Genomic DNA, 20,739 nt, shown 5'->3' on the forward strand with positions numbered 1-20,739 from the left:
GTTATTCGGTATGTTGTCGCGAGAAATTTGTCCATGACAAGATGGAAGATCCGGGGTCGAAAAGATTGCACTCCAGCACTGAACCAAAATCTGAGCAGCGCATGTGATAAGAAGTTTGCATTCGCGGCCATGAGATCAGCGATGACAACAGGCCGCACCAAGGTTATGCAAGTCCGTGCACTAGCAGCAAAATGAAAGCTCACAACACAAAGCCAGAAAAAATTAAACTCATGGACGAGGTACCAAGCGAGATTAGGATAACACTTTTCCCGACAGGAAGTTCAAAATACACTCGATGAGAACGCACTTGCCATGTGGAGCGCGCACAGTGAGTAAACAGGCGGCCGGAGCCACGTCGGTGCAAAGGTTGCTCCGTCATATAGGCAGGCCTCCTCCTTCCTCACTCGTCGAGCTCAAGCAGGACTGCTGCAGTCTTTTTGTTATCTTTTTCCCCCCTTCCGCGCCTTGTTCGTTCACCCTGCATCCCCTCCATAACAACTTTGTCGTGCTCTCCCCAGTTCACTTCTTTCACAAGCGCACTTACTACCGCGTTTGTCAAAAATTTTAAAGCATAACCAGTCTTGCATCTTGGTGGACTGCACAATAAGCAGCATGCATATGTGTGAGATTCTATGGAAGTGTTAAAAGGAGTAAGAAAAAAAAACGCATTGTAACTGTTCCTGCACTATAGGCAGTTACATTATCAATGTTCTGCACTGTGGTTTGGCATGTGGTATTATTTGCTTGTATTTTTTACAGGCGCACCAGCGTATGCTGACAGTACATGTCAACCCCGGAAACACGTACTTTTATATCGTCTCATAGTTTATGAGTAATATTGTAAGCTGCATGAGTGGGAACATGTGGGAGCGTAGAAAACGGTCTAAGAGCCAATGTATGGCATCTCATCGTGGCCACTGAAGGAAACCAAGTGGAAAGGGTTGGCACTTCCATCTCATTTTGGCCAATGCGAAAGGACAGTTGACTGAATGTCACAGGCTATTCATGATGGTAAGTAAGACAGTACACTACGCAGCAGTGCATGCTGTTTTAGCTCTTCACACGACACCTGCTGTTGATCTATATTATTTTCGTTTGCTTGTGTGTGCATCTGTCACACAAGAGATAAAATAGAATAGGACTAAGAAAAACAATATTGCTTTTTGCCACGCCTGAGCGCAATGTCAAGTGCCTCATGTTGAAGCTGTTGTCGTTGTCATACATTCCACATGTTGTAAAAACAGACACTTCATGGGAGCGACAACAGTTAACACAAAAGAATCACTCTTTACAGTGTATATTTTACTGCACCGTCCGAGTGCATATAGAACTGTTGTTTGAGGCTGATTGCCACATGCTTGTGTGTTCCCACTTAAGTTCCTTACAACAGTACATATGGTAAGACATTTTCTTAGCCAAGATTCACTGAAATTTTACGTCCTTGTGGGGAGTTCACTCTGGAAAACTTTGTCCAGAAGTTCTGTAGTTACTTGAGCCCCCCACTCTCTCCTGAAATTCTGATGGAGGAAGGTGTTTTACTGAAAACAGCTAATAAAGATAAGCATTTTTTTAAAACAGTTAAAGTCTTTAACAAGTGCCCACGCCCACCTCCCAAAAAATTCCTGGTTACGGGCCTGAGTTACATGCAGGGGTACTGCCTCGTCTTGCGTGTTTAGGCCTTTAAAGAGCTTTACAATGTGCCAAGAGATGCCCCGATCATCTTTTTCAAGCTGATTCGTGGCTCGTTTTGCCTTGCTGCAGTCACAGCCTATTGGATGCCAAGATCACGACGGTGCTGTCACAGAACCACGACCACATCATCCTGAGTGCAGTGCAGTGCATCATTCAGAACATGATTGCCTGCGAGGACAGCAGCCAACAGCAGCTGCACTACTTGCAGAGTGCGTTTCACTTTCACTCAGCCATACACTCGCTCTGTGCAGCTGCGCTTTGTTGTGTGTAACGCGTGCTTCTTTTCCATTGCAGCCTGCGGCTTTGGGGGACTTTGGAGGTTCGCTGGCCCTTTCTCCACGGTTGGTGTCACTTTGCATTCATCGCATTTGCACATGTGTCTGCGAGTTGCTCAGTTATTCCTTATTGCTCAGTGATTTCTTGTTGTAGACAAGTTGACTGAAGCAGCACCCGATCATTAGCTACACTGTATTGCTTGAGAGGATGTTGTGCGAATTTCCTCGCTAATGCTGTGGCAGTCATCACTTTAGTGCAGACTGTATCACTCTATCTACAGTGTATTGTGATTAGTGTAAAGCCAGTGCTGGTCACTAGTAGTAAAATGGGGGCACTGAGCTAAAGAAATGCATGCGTGTCTGATGGTAGTCAACACATTTTGAGGTGTTGCAACTCTTCCAGTGACTTAGGCTTACGATCAAACAGTGTTTGTGTGTGCAGTGTTTTTACTTGCTGTCTAGGCTCAGTCCACAATTCTTAGCAGCCTTCTCAGGTCTGGTGTTTGATATATCCTTTCAAACAGCAAAATATTAAGCAGTATAATCGCAGGACAAGTAAAACTTTGTGGGGATCTGAGGCGCGGCAAAACAGAGAGTGTTCGATTAACAGAAATACACAAACACTTCATTTCATTGCCGTTGGCAGCACCCCGAACAACAAACAGTATAACGTCCGCTCCTGGGACACAGAAAGCAAATGCTCCCGCACACGAACGTTCACAATAAGGGGAAACCACGAGAACGTTGCAGCGGGCAATAGGGAGCTGTGACACGCCGGTCAGGAAAAGGTTCGTTGTGGCTATGCTGCGCACTCTGACGATGACCATTGGGCCTGGTTGTGAGAGTTAAAGCAAACCTCGCGTAGACCTACGGCAAGTGCGGCTTGGTGTGGTGCAACCACTTCAAGCACTAGGCACTGCTGTTGGCTTAGCGTACGGTACTGAAGCTAACGCTCAGGTTAACACGTCTGCCGGGGATGCCAAGGCACCCAGGCAGTCTACAGTCCAGCGATTACCAAAGGGGACGCGGATGAAGGAAACACGTGCTTACCAGGCGCCGACCAACAAAGGAGAGCCCTTTTCTGGCGCGCACTTGACTCGGCCTCCCGATTCTCGCAGCCCCCGAGAACACGTGCCGCGCATGCGTGTGGCGCCATATATTGTCACATGCCATTAGCAGAGTACAGAAAGGAAAAAAAGGGGCCGTACGGCAAAATGCCCGCAAGAAAGGAAAAAAAAGGGGCCGTACGGCAAAATGCCCGCAAAATGGTTGCGGGCGCGTCTCAAGTCCCCACAAATTTTTGTTGGGCTAGTTAGGGCATTTATTATATGAAGGAATAATCAGAGGAGACGAACACAGAAAGAGGCATGAACGAATGTCTGGCGTGGTTTTCGTCCATGTCTCTTCTTGTACTCATCTAATTTGCGCCTTATTCCTTCCGTAAAACACAGTAGGACAAAGACAAGTGCTACAGTGCAGCACTTTGTTCAGTGGTCCCGTTTGTCGTCCTATTGCTGTCATCTACTGTTCTCCTACAATGGTTAATTGTGCATTGATGATGGCCACAAAATGTAGGGGACACACATTGGGCTTGCCTTTCATAATTAATAAGAATGCGAAATACTTCTGATCATAGAGAAAATATGGTCATTGACTGATGATGAAAAAGGTAGGTGGCAGATGGGTGCATGAGAGAAGGAAAACAGTGAATGCAAACTCTCTCTTCTGTCTCTCATTGGTGTCTGTGTGCCTAGCCCTTTCACTCACTGAAAGCCTAGCAGTCAGCCCAGGTTTTAATTAAGTCATTCATGGCATGTTTTTTGCATTTCTCCTCTAGAGCCAAACAAACTTGGACAACGCCGAGCTGTTTGTCAACTGCCTTGAAGCCATGGTCGAGACGAGTCTGCCAGCCGACGAGGGTGAGCTCAGCCAGTACCCAAGCTCCCTTTCAGTGGCCTCGGCCATCAACCTCTCCTCCTCCATGAGCAGCCTGACGCTGGCCTCACCCACCGACAAGGACGGTGGGGCCTGCTCGGACGGGGGCGGGAGCGCACCCACACCGGGATCGGGTGCCCCGCCCGACCGTGCCCGCTCGGCCTCCCAATTGTCCAAGCAACGCAGCTTCAAGTGTAAAAACCCCAGCGGGTCAGGGGCACCCAAAAGCGGACGCACTTCGCACTGAAAGAACACCGCATTTATCACCGTTAGTCGCGGGACCTTACAACAAAGGCTGTGATGTGATTACATTTCATTGGACACCATTACTCCACAGTGCCAGGTGAGGATGTTCTTCGGTCTGCCCTACGAAACCCAGCCTACACTACTGCGATGGGACCAAGGTGTCTGCTTTCGACAATGTCCCACCTTACACCACTAGCCGGGTCACCTGCTTCGTATCGGGGTCGCTACAGTCTCTGTGATTGTACCATATGTGGATCGCCAGATCTCTCGGAACCCTAGAGCAAGTGATGCCTCGGCCTGTGCTTCAAGGCTGACTTCAACATGTGAGGTAACCCTGGGCTCGACTTCGATGGCTTCTTCTACACAAAGGCCTAGATGGCAGCGTGGTTCCAGTGTGAAAGCTGTCTTTGCTCGTTTCTTATTGGTGCAGTAGCCATGACAGGGCCATCAAATTGTGACCTAACTTGTGACTGCTGTGTCAGTGCAAGGATTTAGGCAACACATTTTCCATTCCGGTAGCTCAAGTCGTGATAGCTGCTGCACACTCACTGCAGTGCTCACCAAATGGCCATCGAACCACGTCTGCTTTACAATCTGAAAGTTGTTCCTCTCATTTATTCCTAGCTCCGCATGTTTGACAATAATCGGAGCTTCACCTCTAGTGGCGCAGTTATCACAGCGCTTTGTCACCTACTGATGAAACCACCATGTGACACTGTGGCAAACATCCTCGTATTTCCCACCACAGTCACAGCTCCTCACGACGCGCTTATCTTGACAAATGTGCGGCTCCATAATCTGCGTCTTGCGGGAGCGCAGTTGCAAGTTCCGAACAGCTGTCTAACGAAGAAGCAGCTTGTGGTAGTTTCTCTCACGACAAGCTGGATGGGAGTGCACGGCCTCTCATCTGGAGAGGCACTCCAGCAGCAAAACAGTCTCCAGACTTTTGTTCAGAGAATCTTCGCTTTATCATCGCCATTTGTTTCACTCTGGATATGTTTTAGAGGGTTGCAGCTCAACTGCTTCATTATGGGTAAGATTGTGACCAGTTGCCATGATTATGCAGGTTTTCTTTTCTAGGTAGACTCGACCAAAAGTTATTTCGTGAACTTTGCAACTGGAAGCATGGTGTGACAGACCCGTGCATTTAGCTTGAACTTGTGGGTCGAATACGTCACTTGCTTTAAAGAACTCTGTGAAAGGGAAGGACTGGGACTTTAAAACTCTGCATTTCTTAGCGTAATCTGGTCTTGGGAGCCCAGTGACAAGTCTCTATCTAGTTGAATAAGTTTACTCTGGCATCTTTGGAGAGAAGCTCGTGCTTGTCTCTGATGTGCTCGAAAGCAAGTTAGCGGAGGCGAATCGTTTCGATTGCTGGTGTCTTGCCCGCTGGATTTCTTTTTTTCCAGGATTGAGAATCGCTGAGTGCTCTTTGCGTGCTCCTTTGTTTTTGTAACGGGGTTCATAAAGTGACGCGGAAGCTAGCCATGATTCAGGCGGGTAGGTGACAGCTATGTAAAAAAAACAAAAAAAAAACACTCGGTGGTTAAATGGCCGAACAGTGCACTGTGCAACTTTCTGGAGTGCACGCTTTTCGTAGTGTGGTGTGAACAACAGTTGTGCCAGCTTCGTGTGATTGGGCAATGCTAGCCGCTTTGTGGTCAGCCAGCTTCGACAAAGACTGTATTGAGCAAGAAGCATGTGAACTTCGAATGTTCACGTCAATCTCGGGCACTTGCTAAGAATGTTGCCCACGCTGTGCGTTTACGGCTCTGGGCATTTTCGATGGTTTTGTGAACGAATGCATAGTTCATTTTATGCATGAGCAGGCAACGCTGGTCTACTCCTGCTGTTTGTCTTCACAATTACGAAGCAGTGCATCAAGTATAAGAAGAAGGAGCATTGGATATGCATGACTGAATTCCATGCTTATGCCTGTATGTTGCAATTAATTACACAATTAATTATAACCCAGAAGGGGCTCTAGATGTGGACCTATTTACTACTAAGTGAGCAGGCTGGTACTTCTCTTTTAACTATTGGCGACAGTGGACCACGCATTCATGGGGCCAAAACACTGAAAGGGCAAAGATGCATTGAGAATATGGGACTTGACATAACCTTATGCCAAGTTTTATTTCTCATATGTCAAGTACAGTTAAGCCTCGATATAATGAACTTCTGTGTAATGAAATTTTCAATTTAACAAACTATTGAAGTTTTTATTACTTAGTGTCCGTGGAACACCACACACTTTCATACTGAAGGATTATTTGAACATTACAGTGCCACTTTCTGTGTAAAAATAAATTGTTTGGTATCTGTACTGTAATTGTAGACTGCACCTAAATTTCATGAAGTTTTATTGTAATGAAGGTTGCCTTTTTTTACCAACCTTGTTATAAAAAGGTTTAACTATACCTATTCCACAGAGAATAAGACTTGTAAGATGGCACTGTTAGCATAACTGGCACAGCATTGCCTGAAGAGCATAAAATAAGTGTACAACTGGGTGATATTCAAGAGTTCTCAAAGAGCAGCCATACATTATAATTATCGGAGAGCATACTCTCTGAAGATTAGTTGATAGGTTAGTTTATAAGTGACCAATGGGTGGAGATTTTTTTTATTGACGTTTTGTCGACTGCAGTCTGTTAGTGCGTAGTTGCCCACCTGAAAGTACACATTCATATTTTCAAGTAGGTAAAGTCACTAGGTTGAGGACTTGTTTCCTTCAAAAAGCAGTGTAGTCAGTATTTATTGAACACGTTTGGGTCAATGCAGAGCAGATACCCTTGAAAGTTCACCGCGTGGGATCTTCGCTACAGAGCATTTGTTGATCTTGCATGTTTCTTTTTGCTTACCAACACTCCGCTCACAAAACAACCTTTACGGTATTCCTCAAGTGTTGCTGAAAACATTATTGCGTGCCCATGTGATGCGTCAAGAGCACCTTGACAGTTGTCGAGTAAGAGTGGTCAAAAAGGTTGCCACTCACTCAGGTGTTTTTAGGAAGATGGTATCATTAGGGATCGTAAACTCTGTCCCATGTTGGTTGACACTGCACAGCGTTGGTCTGCACTAGTTTTTGTGAGAATCATGTGGGCTTTGAGAAGGCTGTACAGTTTCTGCCGTCTGGTGCTTGAAAGAAGACATGCACAGTTAGGCTCAAGTTGGGCACAGAAGTAACTCTAAGAGCTGAGACAGAGACGCTTCCAATTCACGTTGTGGAGGCAATCCCTGGTTTTATTTAGACTCGGATGTTGTTGTCATGTGGCTTGTACAGCTTTTGCAAGGTGTAGAAGCTGCATTGCCTGCACTGAACTTCAAGCGAGCAAAGTGTCTGGTGGGGTCGCTTTCACTTGCCAGTGTTACTCAAGACAGTTATCTCACCAGCTGAAGTGATATTCAGAGTCAGCAGTGACACACACACAAACACAAAATGAAGAGTACAAATAGTGAGGAGTTTTTCATGAAACGAGGCTGTGATGTTTCATAAGTGGCATTCTGTCTTTGTTATTTTAGTTACCTTTTTTTTAAGACTTGGGTGGCTGGCTGTTTCAGTGTGTTTAAGGTCTTGCTGTGGAGCAGTGAAGGTGTGTTTGCAGGGCCCTGCAGTTGCATGTAGTCTCATTTAAGGCAGTTGTGACGATATTATTTCATCAACACAAAACATTTAGTGATAGTTCCATTTGCCTGGGGTCTTGAGTTCCGTTCTGTAAAGTCTTCAAAGATATGCTGAGTCTGTGTGCGCACCAAAGGACACGGATGAAGGACAGCCGTGAGAAATGGTTTGTCGTCAGGTGCAGGGCCACACTTTTGTTGTCTGCTCCAGCCACACTGAGGCTACCGCTCTAAGAAGTGCGACAGCTTTTTGTTGACTTGTGATGTGAGAAGGAGATGCCCTTCTGCCAAAGGAGTTATGTGCAAAAGACACTATGAAGGACCATATTCAGGATGTGTTTTTGTCACAGTGTGTCATGTCCCCTCCCTGCCAGACTTGCATCTTCAACAACGGCCTAGCGTGCATCGAAGGACGAGTGTGTGCTGTGCCACGTGCTTCTTACCTCGGTGTTCATTCCCCCCATTTATTATCGCTCTTGTTGTCGCTGTTGTTGCTGCCATCATTCTCATCATCCATGCCATCGTCACGTAAAATCATGATCTGGCATTGTTTCGCACAATGTGTCGTCACCTGGGTTTGCTAGTTGGTGTACGAAAGAGAAGTTGATTACCTCTTCCATTTATTTTGGAAAGAGAGAGAGAATGTGTTCTAATTTATTGCATGGTTCTAGATTTTACATCTTTCTATGGCAAAAGGAGGCCTGCTCCTGTAGATATGCGTGAGTGGTGTGTGTCTGTGTGTGTGAAGTGCATGTGCTTGGTGTGGTGTTTGCTGTAATCTCTGCACGTGTTTTTGAGTCACCACAGAATGTTCTTCTCTTCTTAACAGTGAGTACACACATGTTCAACTTGTGGGCCATTATCACATACACATATTGCTACAGAGAGACAGATGAATGTTGAAGGGACACTAAAGGCAACTATTAAGTCGACGTTGATTGTTGAAATAGTGGTCCAGAAACCTCGTAGTGTTACTTTTGTGCCAAGGTAAGGCCTATTTTGAAATAAAATCATGTTTAAGTGGTCCGCATTGGGTTAGCGCGCTTCAAATTACCCACGTCAAGAAGTGGACCGACTCACATCACTGTTGCCGTGCACAACGTTGTCCGGCTTTACTGCGCTAGTAGCAGCAGACCGAAAGCAGCGGGAACCACAGCAGCAACAACGGCCATCGATCAATTTCCCGCCAATGGCTTCGAGATCGCAAACGTTCGTTTCAACTGCGCCCCGCTATATGGCACTACCTGTCCCGTGTAACCACACGAACATTGAATTTTTGCACCACTCGCGCCATTCTCCATAGTAATGTCCGGTGGTTTTTTTTTTCTATGAATCAAACAAAAACAAACAAGCAGCATTTTATTGCGTCTCTTGATGCACGGAAGGCTCTCTATTTAGCACAGTTAGATCAATTACTAGTGATTAATTGTAGGCGGTCCATCTGATATCATTGGGATCATTTTGAAGATGTTCTACTGCGGCGCTCGTGTTCTTTTGCGTATACCTTAATTGCTCAGTAAGTAGGGCATTGTTGTTGATAATATTGTGGTTTTAGATGTTGTCATACATTGAGCTTTCACTCTGACGTAAATTGTTATTTGACTTTAGTGTCCCTTTAACCACTGTTTTCCTCAAACAATGTTTTCTGAAGACAGCTGATATGTTTTATGTTTTGTCTTGGTCTCGTATTTCATAAGTATGTGCTGTTCTGGATCTCTGGTTTGTGCACCGTTTTGTGTCCAGGCGATTTCGTTGTGTGCTGTAAATTGGCCGCTTCCACTCTGTCAAGGCATTAGGCTGTCGTCACGTGCACATCCCACAGTGTTGCTTTCTGTGGGTCCTTCTATGTGTTTGTGTAAAGCTCTGTCTATAAATTGCAATGAGTATGGTCTTACTGAGAAAGTGACAGGCATAGCTTGTTTCAACCAATACAATTAAGGCCTTGAGATAAAAAAATAAACCCTTCTTTGATGTCTAGAGAAGTCCCAGTTTTTGAGAAAAGTGTACGCAGGTCGTATGGATGTGGAAACATTGTTTTCATCTAAGTTTTGAAACAAAGCAGCAGCAACCTCAGAAGTGGGTTTTGTTAAGGCTTGCATAACCATGTGTATCAAAATTTGTTTGGCAAGCATTGCAAGAGCTTCACTGGTCCTTCTCTGTCAGCAGTAGTAATCCTAGTAGAAGCCAGTAGTTATCAATTCATCTTTTTCGAAGGAGGACCTACCAAAGTAGGATACGTGGTTGCCCCCAGTCCGTGAGATTTGCAAGTACTCGTAATTTTGTAAGGGTTTATACCTATGATGCTCTTGATGCTAGCAACATTCAGTACATTTGTGCCCTCATTTGTGCACAGTGTGCCAGCACACTGTGCGGAGTCTGCTTTTAGTGACACCTTTGGGGCATACTTGGAAAATAACAAGTTTGTAGCAGCGACCATGACTCTATCATGCGTGATGTACCTCGCAGTGAGCTTCTGTGGTGCGTGGATTTGTGCTGCCCGCCAAAACTGTACAGTGACGAATGTGTCTATTTTTTGTAACTGCTCCGACCGGAGCAGACGTGTTGTTTACGGTTGATTCCCCTCTCCTGTTCGCCAGGTTGACCAGTTGCGTATACCAAAGCACCACCTCTTGTCTTGTCCCGCTGTTCCGCCCTTCTGTCGGGAACTGTGATGTGGAGCCGGCTCACTGACGTGCCACGTGCTAGCGTAGTGTGCCGTCTCAGCAGCTTTTGTATTGTTGAATGTATATCAGAATTAAAGTCGTATCTTTTATCCATGGCTACATTCGAGCACCGTTTGCATATTCTTTTAACAGTGAAAGCTGTTATGAGATCACAACAGCCCATCATGATGGCCAAGTTGTCTGCCATTGCCACCAGTGTCTGCAATTGTTAATAGTGCACAATGCGAAAGAATTCGGCAGATCCCAAGCCTTGTGCAAATATATGTAATGCGAAGCAGTCAGCGACGTCATGCATACGCCGTAATGTTTGCTTGTGTAATAAAACAAGGCAGTCATAGCACAAGCGCCATGAGCATGGCACATAAATCATGGTGTGCATGGCATGCATGTCATGATTTTCATTCATCACCTGTAATTTACGTTTGTCATACAGCCGTGCCATGCGTTACCAATTTCGGTAAGTATCCATTTAACAAACCTGCCACGAGCACCCCGTGACGGTGTCATGTAAATCATGTGTACATGGCATGCACACCACAATTTGCGTCTTACAACCTGTCACCTATATTCATCATACACTGTTTGTTACATTGTGGATTACCTTGCTGAAATGGGCAACTGTACCATACTTGAGCTAACACAGTACCACTGTTGAGTTCTGCGTTGAGCTCGTGTGCACAAAGGTCATAATAGGCCCTGTTCTGGAAAACATAGAGTTCAGGTTCTCCGTGGTCGAAGATGTCTTGAGGAAGAAAATGAAGCGTATACTAACCGCAAAGGACTAGAGGGAGGACATTCAGCACGTGCTATACCTGTAAGATACTTGACATGTTTGGGAGTGATCACATGCATTAAACCATTCCCATCCAACTCAAGCAAGCGACTCTTGCTTAGTGCTGCCCAGCATTGAACCACTTAACAAGGCATAACGTCGTATTAATAAAAAAAAGACAGCCCTTACGAGGCGAGTGTTTCTACGAAAATATTGCTGGTGGAAACATTTCCTGAGCATTCACACCAGGATGCCTTAGAGTAATGGGCAGATTGTTTGATTATATATTTTGTATGATGCAAGCTTAATTCTGGCAAAGCAATATCCTGTACACATTGTGCCCAATTCAAGTATGGGCGTGAAAACAGGCTTAAATTCTGGCAAATGTGAATGTAAAAGCAGTTATTTGTGCTGGATAATGTTGTGGAGCCGGAAGTTCTTATTTGTGAAGCCCCTGTAGAGCTTAACAGAACCTCTAATGAAATAGCAGTAGTCGACATGATTGATGACTAGGTAAGGCAAGTGCCAGCACGGGAAATTTCATTAACAGCAGTAAGCAGTGTAGTGACCAACTTTATATATTTTGTGAAATAACAAATGTTGCGAAGTTGCAAAATCTCTTAGTGCACCTTACTATTTGTTTAAAAATGTTTCTGTAATGACCAAAACTCGCACAGTAAACAACACCACTATTCATGTTAAAATGTGCACCAAGATATGGTATGGGCAGCAGAACTGTCTGTTAATTCAGGTGCGAAGGATTTGAAACAGCAGCCACATGGCAAGGTGCTGCATCACAACATAAAATCTTTTCATGTACACTTCTGGCAGGCTGCATGCAGTGACATATTAATATGTCACTGCATTGTCACTGCACTAATTAGTATGTGCACCAGGGCAAGAAGCAAAGTTTCTGTGCAATGCACGTGATTCTTTGAACAATGTATCTGCAAACTTTTCTGGTGGCTTAACTGACATATGAACTTTTCCTTCATGCAAGTGATTTAATCAGACCACTGTAACAACAAAAGAAGCAAGGACAGTATACTTTACAAAAAAAGTGCTGAAGGGAGGTTGAGCAAATGAGGCATATGCGTAAACATTAGAGGAAGAAATCTAAGACAGTAGCCCTGTTAATCACAAAAAAATCTGTGCCCAATTTATTCGAATGTGGTGAGTTGATGAAATTGCGAGAAAAAAAAATTCAGCTGGCTGAAAAGAAAAGAACTTAACAAAACAAATGCAAATATAATTCAGCTGAAAAAAGAAAACTTACCGAAACAAATGCAAACATAAAATAAAAGGACTGAAATAAACAGAAATGCGTGAGAGTGTGCACATATTACCACAAAAAAAGGGCAGAGTGAAAAAACTGAAAAATAAATATGCACAACAGGGGGTGATTGTAAAATCAAACTTGCAAGAAAACAAGTGCACACATTCACACAGCTAGATGTAGGTAGATGTATTTGGAATCACTTCGCAGTCAGCCGTGCTCTCCCAGGGAGTGTCGTACATAACATGATCTGTGCTACGAAGCAAGTTTTGAGTGGCACTAACAGCTATGTGTTGTACGTGTACTCTGCTTGAGAATTAAGTCATGCAATATGTGTAGGCAGTGTTAGTGAAATAGGGTTCTTTCTTCATAAGCTGGCATATAAATTAAGCAGATAGCACGTGATCTAGTGTATTTGACAAATTTTGCAATCAATTATTAAATTAATCACTGCTCTTAGGGTTGTTGAAAACATTGCACGTCTCCGAGAAAGTGATTGCAGAGCTGGAGGCTCCGGAACGGAATGCACAAATTTTTGTCTTGTGTGGGGGGAGCGTGCGCAGGAATCGATGGTTACCACTACAGTCTTGAGAAGAAAAAAGAACTTGAGGTAGCACATTCAACAAAACAAACCAGAGGCTCTTTTTCAAATATTTTACAAAAAGTACAAAACCTGTTGATTCGCGTTAGCATACTATTTTACGGCTGAAATTTTTATTTCAGACTTATCAGCCAGAAGCTCTGAATATTTAGAAAAAATGAATCATAATTTTTTTGTTTTAACAAACATTGATGATGATAATGGTTGTACGGTTACGTAGAGGCCACGGCTAGCCGAAGCCAACGTCAGCCACTTTGCGTTTGCTGGTTGCGGTAACAGCGGCGCGTATGCCCGTACATCACACACGGAATCGTACTCGCACAGCCTGCGGCTCGGTAGGTGCCGTTTGATTTGCGACGGAGTTGGACATGCAACCCATTAGAAGCGTTCAGCGGTTACAACGTGTGCACTCACGGCGTCAGTGAGTGCGAAGCGGACACGACAAGACAGAGGGAAGCCTGCTTCGATGCTAGCGCTTCACCCTCGACGCTCGATGGAATCGCTTCCCCAGATGGATTTCCCTCCAGACCGCATCGTCGTTGGAGGCCCCAGAGACGACAACATCATCGAGCCGGCTTCACCCGCGACTGCGGCTCCTCCGGCCACGTCCGAAAGTCGGCAACGTCTCGCCGACTATGCCTCCGTCGGAATACTGTTTTTCATCAACCTCATCAACTACATGGACAGGTACACGGTTGCCGGTGAGTTTCTATTTTTCTTTTGCTAACTTCTCCCGCCTCCCAGTCAGTCTCTCGGTTTCTTCTTTTCCTCGAGTGGCTGGTCTTGCTCGGTATCGTAGTGTTTTTACGGGAGAAAAAAAAAACGAAAACAAACAAACAGAACGTCGTTTTCTGTGTACCTGCGTTATACAACAACGGTATGCGTCGCATAGACTCGCGTGGTCACTGTGCTCAAATATATCTAACAGCGTTGCGGGAGCGCGCTTGAAAAGGCGTGAACTTCTCTTTCGAAGAAAGTTCGTACCGGCCTTCTCTGTCAGCTGTCCGAATCGCTCGTACGAATGGCCCCCGAAAGACACCGCTGTGTTTGGTGTTATTTGTCGCGATATATTTGGTGAGCCCAATCCGCTGAACTCACTGCCGTAATCAGTTTTCGGCTGGTTGTTGTAGAAAAAAAAAACAAGTCAATTAAGGTAACTTTTTGTGCGTGCCAGGTGTAGAGCGAACTTATCCTGTCAACCTGCGGGGCGTGATCGACGGTCGCAGAACCAGCATGCGGATCAGTTACGTGCAGGAAATGCTGCAGGTTCACGTTAATGCGATCGCACCTTGTCTCTGCTTCGAATTTTGAAGGCATTGTTTTCTTACGGCCACCAACATGTGCGACGCCCGAAGTGGAACTGAAATAGACAGCAAGAAAAACAAAGTTAACCGATAATAAAATTGAAAATAAGAAAGAAGACATTGAACGGAAAGTAGCAACAACAAAATGTCAAGGAGAGAAATACGAAGCCGCAGCGAATGCGTCAAAGATTAAAAATGGAGGTTATAAAGTATCTTCATTCGATATCAGAGCTCGAATGATTGAGCTGTCTGCCATTTCACGACGAAGACAACATAACTTGCGCGTCATACTACATACCAGAGCTCGTGATCACAAGCCGCACACAGCCGGCCTTCTATTTACACTTTTTATCTTTTAATTATCAATTGCTCGGATATTTAGCTGTTACTGTATCGTGTCGTTTTGACGCAGACTGCGCGTGTATCTTCAATGAGGTGTGCGGGCGAGGAAAAATAGCGGGGGAAACATCTTGTCCCTCACCTTTCTGGGGGATTTCGTATCGCGCGAAAAAAAAAGTGAAATATATATTTTGCGAAAGTTACGTTATTTTCGCGGTCATATTCGTTGGGAGGCGTTACTCGAACGAGTGGTGATCATTTAGTATTCGGTAATCATTTTTGAACTAACTAGTTCGAAAATCTGTCTAAGAGAAGAGAAGTAAATGAGTCAAGCTTAGCGGCTGAAAGGGGTTGCGGGTTCGATTCCGCCAAGTTCAAAAGCGCCCGTGTGGGGGTACTTTGAAATTGAGTGTACAGCACGCGATAATCCCCGTCGGTCAAGTCATACTTCCCCAATTTAGCTTCATAATATTTTTTTGTTGTTTTGGCTCGTAAAGCATTTTTTAAGAACTTTTGCCAATGCGTATGTCTTGTTGATTCAGTGACCACAATTGCCAGTAGGCAATTACATACATTTGGTTAGGTGCCCGTCTCATGGAGCTCAAAAACTTTGCCACTGATTTGTGCTTCTTTTTAAAATTCTGTTCATTCAAATTAAAATTGCATTGGTTTCATCCAACACGGGTAACATTTCTGACGGCTGTTTGTTGCATCTCGCGTGTTGTTCCACTGCTCACTTCGATTTTGAAGCGACAGTGAGCACAATCGTGGTATAAACAGCGATCGTTCATTGCTAGTGAAACGAACCTTTCTTGAAAGCCGTATCAGATGCCTTACCAACGCGAGTCGACAGGTTGGCCAATCGGTGATGCATTTGTCAGTACCCTGCGCTTCTGCATTTCTTCGTGGCAGAGCAAGCGTGCCGTAATGTTATTAGTTTCATCGTCTGATTTCTTCAAGAAGTGGATATTAATTGCACTGGAGAGAAAGATACGTAATATGCTATTAAATATAGATTTCTCTTATCAACTCTTGAATTAAAGCTCCAGCTATATTATTGTCTAGTTCATTCCCATCTACATTCCTGTCTTTTAATTTGGGGCACAAGTTCAAAAAGCAATATCGACAGGCTGTTAATTTTACAAAAAAGAGCTACATGGAAAATCCGCAACCTAGGCAAACACGTACTTTTACATTTTTCGGCAAGCTTCAGATACGTACTGCCCACCAATTATACAATCCTAAAAAAAAACAGCTTATATGTCAGTGATGAAATAGGAAACACCGTTGGCAGTTTATATGTATCTTTGCTCCCCAAGCGACACTCCCCATGATCTACGCTTTGGCCGTTTTCGACCGCCTTTATTCAGGACAACTTATGCGAAGCAAGCTGTATCGTATCAACTACGTTATCTGTTCCCCAAAAATGCTATCTCCGAGAACTTATCAAGCTTGATAACGTCGGGACACGCAGTTGCTCCAGTAACCGCAAGGTTAGATTCGTATCGTGCAGGGCTAACGTCGTCTATTTCATCCCTCTGTCGTGTGGTCGTGTCTATGTGGGCCAGATTCATCTTATAGGGAGCATTAATTTTCCTTGCAGGGAAGACCCCTAACGCACCTGTCCACGCACTGCGCTGAGTGCCAGTGCGTTGCGAAAGCGCCACTCTTACCGCGAGAATACGCTCGAGGTCTATTGCTTTCACCTGCACTTCGACACTCGTTTCACGAGTTCAATATGTCAGCACCGGCACTGCAGTGTTCGTTTCGAAAAAGTGCAGCTGTTGTGCAAGGCTCGTTCACGAATTCCCTGCTCGTGAGGTAGTACCAAGTCCGTGAAGCACAACATGGCTGCAGCGGACGACACAACCGATTGCATTCGGGTCCGTTTTAGCGACGTGCAACAAGTGTGACAGTGAACATTTTCCGACAGACACATGCCAAGCAACGTAAGCGGCGGTATCTTTTACAAATCACAGCCTCCACAACCCTCGACACAGCCGACGACTATGTATAGGGCTTGCACGACATCTGCACCATCGTACTCGTTTTCGTGTCCCGTCGCTGCTGCACTTGCTGAAACGGCACCTGCACGAACACAACACCCTGAGGAAACCCCCTCAGGGAAACGATGGGGGCGACACCACCTCGAAGTTCCCGCACCAGCTCGACACGACGTCCTAGGTTGTGGCGTCTACGCAATCGCTTACCACTAAAAAGGATTTACCTTCAGTGCTAAAGGACGCAATTAGGTCTTAACCTGTGCGACTTTCAGAAAATAACAATTGTGGCCGAAATACGCCAGGGGACTCCGATTTTTGTGACGTCCTGTTGGCATTCTCGTGCCAAGATTTCAGCGTTCAATTCAAAAGTGAAATTTAGACTTTAGGTGTTTTCTATAGTAATGAATCCATGCCGTAAAATAATGACAATACAATTTTGAAAACAAGATTTAAGGGCATGAACTGATTTATTGTTGTTCCACCATTGTCAGCTGGACCTACTATACAAGCCGGTGCGTTAGCCCCAGAGTATCGAATTAGCAATTTTGACACACACACACACACACAAATTCACTTTACTCTGAGGAACAAACCTGTGGAAGGCCCACGTCGAGCAGTCCCTCCAAGCGGATCAAATGCCGGGCCGAAGTGCGCGGCGCCCTTCTGGTGTAAGTAGTATGCGCACGTTAAACTTCGTTTTCCCCAAATCGCGTTTTCTGTAAATTTTGCAACTTCAATGTACCTTTTCTCAAAAATGATTGAACTGATTTCGATGAAACTGCGAGTGCGTGAGCTACAAGTTAAAAACAAACTGAACTAAAGAAATCGCCGATTTCATGAAAAGTGAAGCTGCAAAATTTACACAGCAATACACACCCTCGTCGGCGTTGTGCAAGCAGTAGTTTTATTTTTTTTTTACAAAAGCTTCATGGAAAATGTAATATATTTTTGAGTTCAAAAGTAACCCATGCGTCTCTACAACAACACGGCTGAATATGGTTACATTCCTTTCGTTAGGAGCAGAGAAAAGGTACATTAAATAAGTGAACCCCCTTTATAATTTGGGAGTGGACCATAGAAAGAATAAGCAACCTAGGCATAAGAAAGGGTGTCACTTGATACCCAGTGGCATTTTTTTTTTGTGAGCACGTAAACTCTTATGCAAATACTTGTAGTCGTTTCTAAGATATTGCGCTAAAACTGGTGTATACCATTTACCGGGGTTAAAGATATCATAGTCGAAATCAAGAAGAGGAAATGGACATAGGCCGGGCATGAAGCGCGTAGGCAGGATAGCCGCAGGTTCTTAAGGACTTCTTCTCTGAGAATTGATTGGATTCTCAGTGAAGGCAAACGTGTTGTGGGGAGACAGAAAGCTAGGTGCACAGATGAAATTAAGAAGTTTGTAGGTATGAAATGGCAGGAGCATGCACAGGACCGAGTTGATCACTGGTGAAACATGGGAGAAGCCTCTGTCCTGGATTGGAGGTAGTCAGGCTGATGATGATGAACATTTACCCTACTATGCCCCCTTAAAGCGCGCGTCAGATGTGCGACTGTATTGACAGCACTAGGAGCGCGAAAGTTCGGGTGGGTTTCGCGAGTTGTTTGTTGTGAGCGCAAAAGTGAGCTTATGCCAGAGCATAAACGCATGTTTGTCTCAGGTGCTTGACTGCCGGGAAGCTCACGCATTGCGAAATCGACCCTCGTACCCCAGAACCCGCAGGACAGCCTCCGCTCAGAAGCATCGACCGGGCGTCTGCGTGAAATTAATTTTCGGTCGACTTTGTAAGCGCCGCATTCACTGCAGTATAGACCGCACACTTGGCACGGTGCGCGTTCTTTCGTTCATCCACTTCTCTCGCTTCACTATATCTCTGAATCGGTTTTTGATTGCGCGTTGCGAAAGGGCCGTGCCATTGACAGCCACAGGTGCTCCCAACAAGAGGCCTCGCGTGATGAATGGAAACAACGAGAGAAGGAAAAAAAAAGAAAGCCCAAAGGCTGGCATTGTTCTCTCGCTGGCTCATATCGCGCCGTGTGTGGTGACCGTGCATATTCTGTGACGTCGAGCGAGGCGCAAATTGACTCTCGCTCGCTTCCTTCAGCACGACTTTTAACATAAAACTCACTCCAATTTCGCGAACGCTGTCCGGTGAGTCACGACCGATCGAGTTCGACCTAAGGAGGTTTAATAATAACAATAAAAAAATGGCTGGAGTAGAAACATTGCCCTTGAGTGAAGCCATATATATATGCCACAGTAAAGCCCGAAATATATGCAGCGTTTTTGCCAGCGTTTCCCCGGCCCTCGGTGTCATCGCCGCCAGACCATGTAGTTTGCCGCCAAACTAGAAGGGGGCAGAAAAGTGAAGGAGGCGGCCGTGCCGCATCTCGGCTGATTCTCCGGCGGGTGACAGTAGCGGCGGCGCTGGAGTCACTTTGTACAATCGTTGCTTTGTACTGAAGATCTCAGGAGCGTTGGCATTGAGAGCGCGCGCGCCGTAGCCTGCGAAAGCGTGTAATTGCTGGTTTTAGCGTTTTTAATGCGTTTTTGAGACTTTATCGGTGTATGCACACCTGCTACGCGCCACGGTGCAGGAGTGGGTGCGCAGGCACACCGAAATTGCGTTGAGACATTCACTGTTTTAAGAGCCTGCCGACTTTAAAAAAAAGAATGAAAACGTGTACAATAGGAGTTTGCACGGATCCGCCTAGCTTCTCACTCGAGCAGAGCTTACATCATAAGTGGCTACTGGCGAACTACAAAGAGAGGAGAAGTATCAAAACCGCGATTAAATCGTACGCTCGGTTTGTCGGCAGTCTCTCCAGAGCACTGTTCTTGATGTGAATCTACATGCGCTCGATTATTTCACGAGAAACTCGAGTATAAGTAACGTCGTCACAACATTTATATCGGTGACGACTCAGTTTTATCATGCCAGTTTTGCGGAAGATAATAATTAATGCCTTCTGAAAGGCTTATCTTGTTTTAACCGCTTGCTTCGCGCGTACTTTGGTACTTTATGCAAGCTCCAAGTGCTTATAATAGCAGGAGGCCAAGCCAGGGAGCCGAGCTGAAGGATCGCGTGTACCTCCGAGTCATGAACGTTATGTGGAAGGGGGTTATCTTAAATATATTAAAGAGTGGCAGTTGTATATCTGCGTCTGCTAGTCTGCGCAAATTCACTGTAACCAGTTCTCATTTTGTATCGACAGCTTAAATTGGGCTGTTTTCTAGATATTCAATTGGCGTAACACCATTGCAAGCCATGAAATTCATGACGATGTTTTGTATTATAAGTGTACTTCTTTTACTAATTGTTGAAAGTGTAGTTAGGCAAGGGTGCATTTTGTTTTGAGAAATGTAACTTGTATGTGCGCGCGCACACACACACACACACACACACACACACACACACACACACACACACACACACACACACACACACACACACACACACACACACACACACACACACACACACACACACACACACACACACACCTAACAGGCAACAATGCCAAGGAATGTATGGGGAAGTTATTAGACCAATTGTAATGTAAATGTGAAGAAAGAAAAGTGGGTGAAATTATAACTTGCCGTTAGGAGGAACCAAACCTGCGACCTTCGAATAACGCGTTCGATGCTCTGCCACTGAGCTACTACGGCGGCTATCCCCCCCAGCCACTTTATTGAGTTTATGTGAATTTAAACGTGGGAGTAGAGGCCCCGCCGCGGTGGTCTAGTGGCTAAGGCACTCGGCTGCTGACCCGCAGGTCGCGGGTTCGAATCCCGGCTGCATTTCCGATGGAGGCGGAAATGTTGTAGGCCCGTGTGCTCAGATTTGGGTGCACGTTAAAGAACCCCAGGTGGTCGAAATTTCCGGAGCCCTCCACTACGGCGTCTCTCATAATCACATGGTGGTTTTGGGACGTTAAACCCCACAAATCAACGTGGGAGTAGAGTTACTGTATATGCTACAAC

General features: G+C 45.3%; 1 protein-coding gene and 1 pseudogene across 2 annotated transcripts in view; both read left to right on the forward strand.

The window, feature by feature from the left end:
• Window positions 1-10,555, forward strand: part of LOC142804079 (neurofibromin-like) — a 186,368-nt pseudogene extending 175,813 nt beyond the window's left edge.
• A 2,826-nt stretch (window positions 10,556-13,381) lies between these two features.
• The window catches only part of LOC119176263 (protein spinster homolog 3), a 102,711-nt gene continuing 95,353 nt past the window's right edge, over window positions 13,382-20,739 (forward strand). For both annotated transcript variants that reach the window (XM_075890642.1, XM_075890641.1), the window contains exon 1: window positions 13,382-13,806. In XM_075890642.1, coding sequence (XP_075746757.1) covers window positions 13,572-13,806 — 235 coding nt within the window. In that variant the 5' untranslated portion in view covers window positions 13,382-13,571. The remainder of the gene's footprint in view (window positions 13,807-20,739) is intronic.

The sequence above is a fragment of the Rhipicephalus microplus genome, chromosome 3, assembly GCF_043290135.1.
Source record: "Rhipicephalus microplus isolate Deutch F79 chromosome 3, USDA_Rmic, whole genome shotgun sequence".
Taxonomy (NCBI): Eukaryota; Metazoa; Arthropoda; class Arachnida; order Ixodida; family Ixodidae; genus Rhipicephalus; species Rhipicephalus microplus.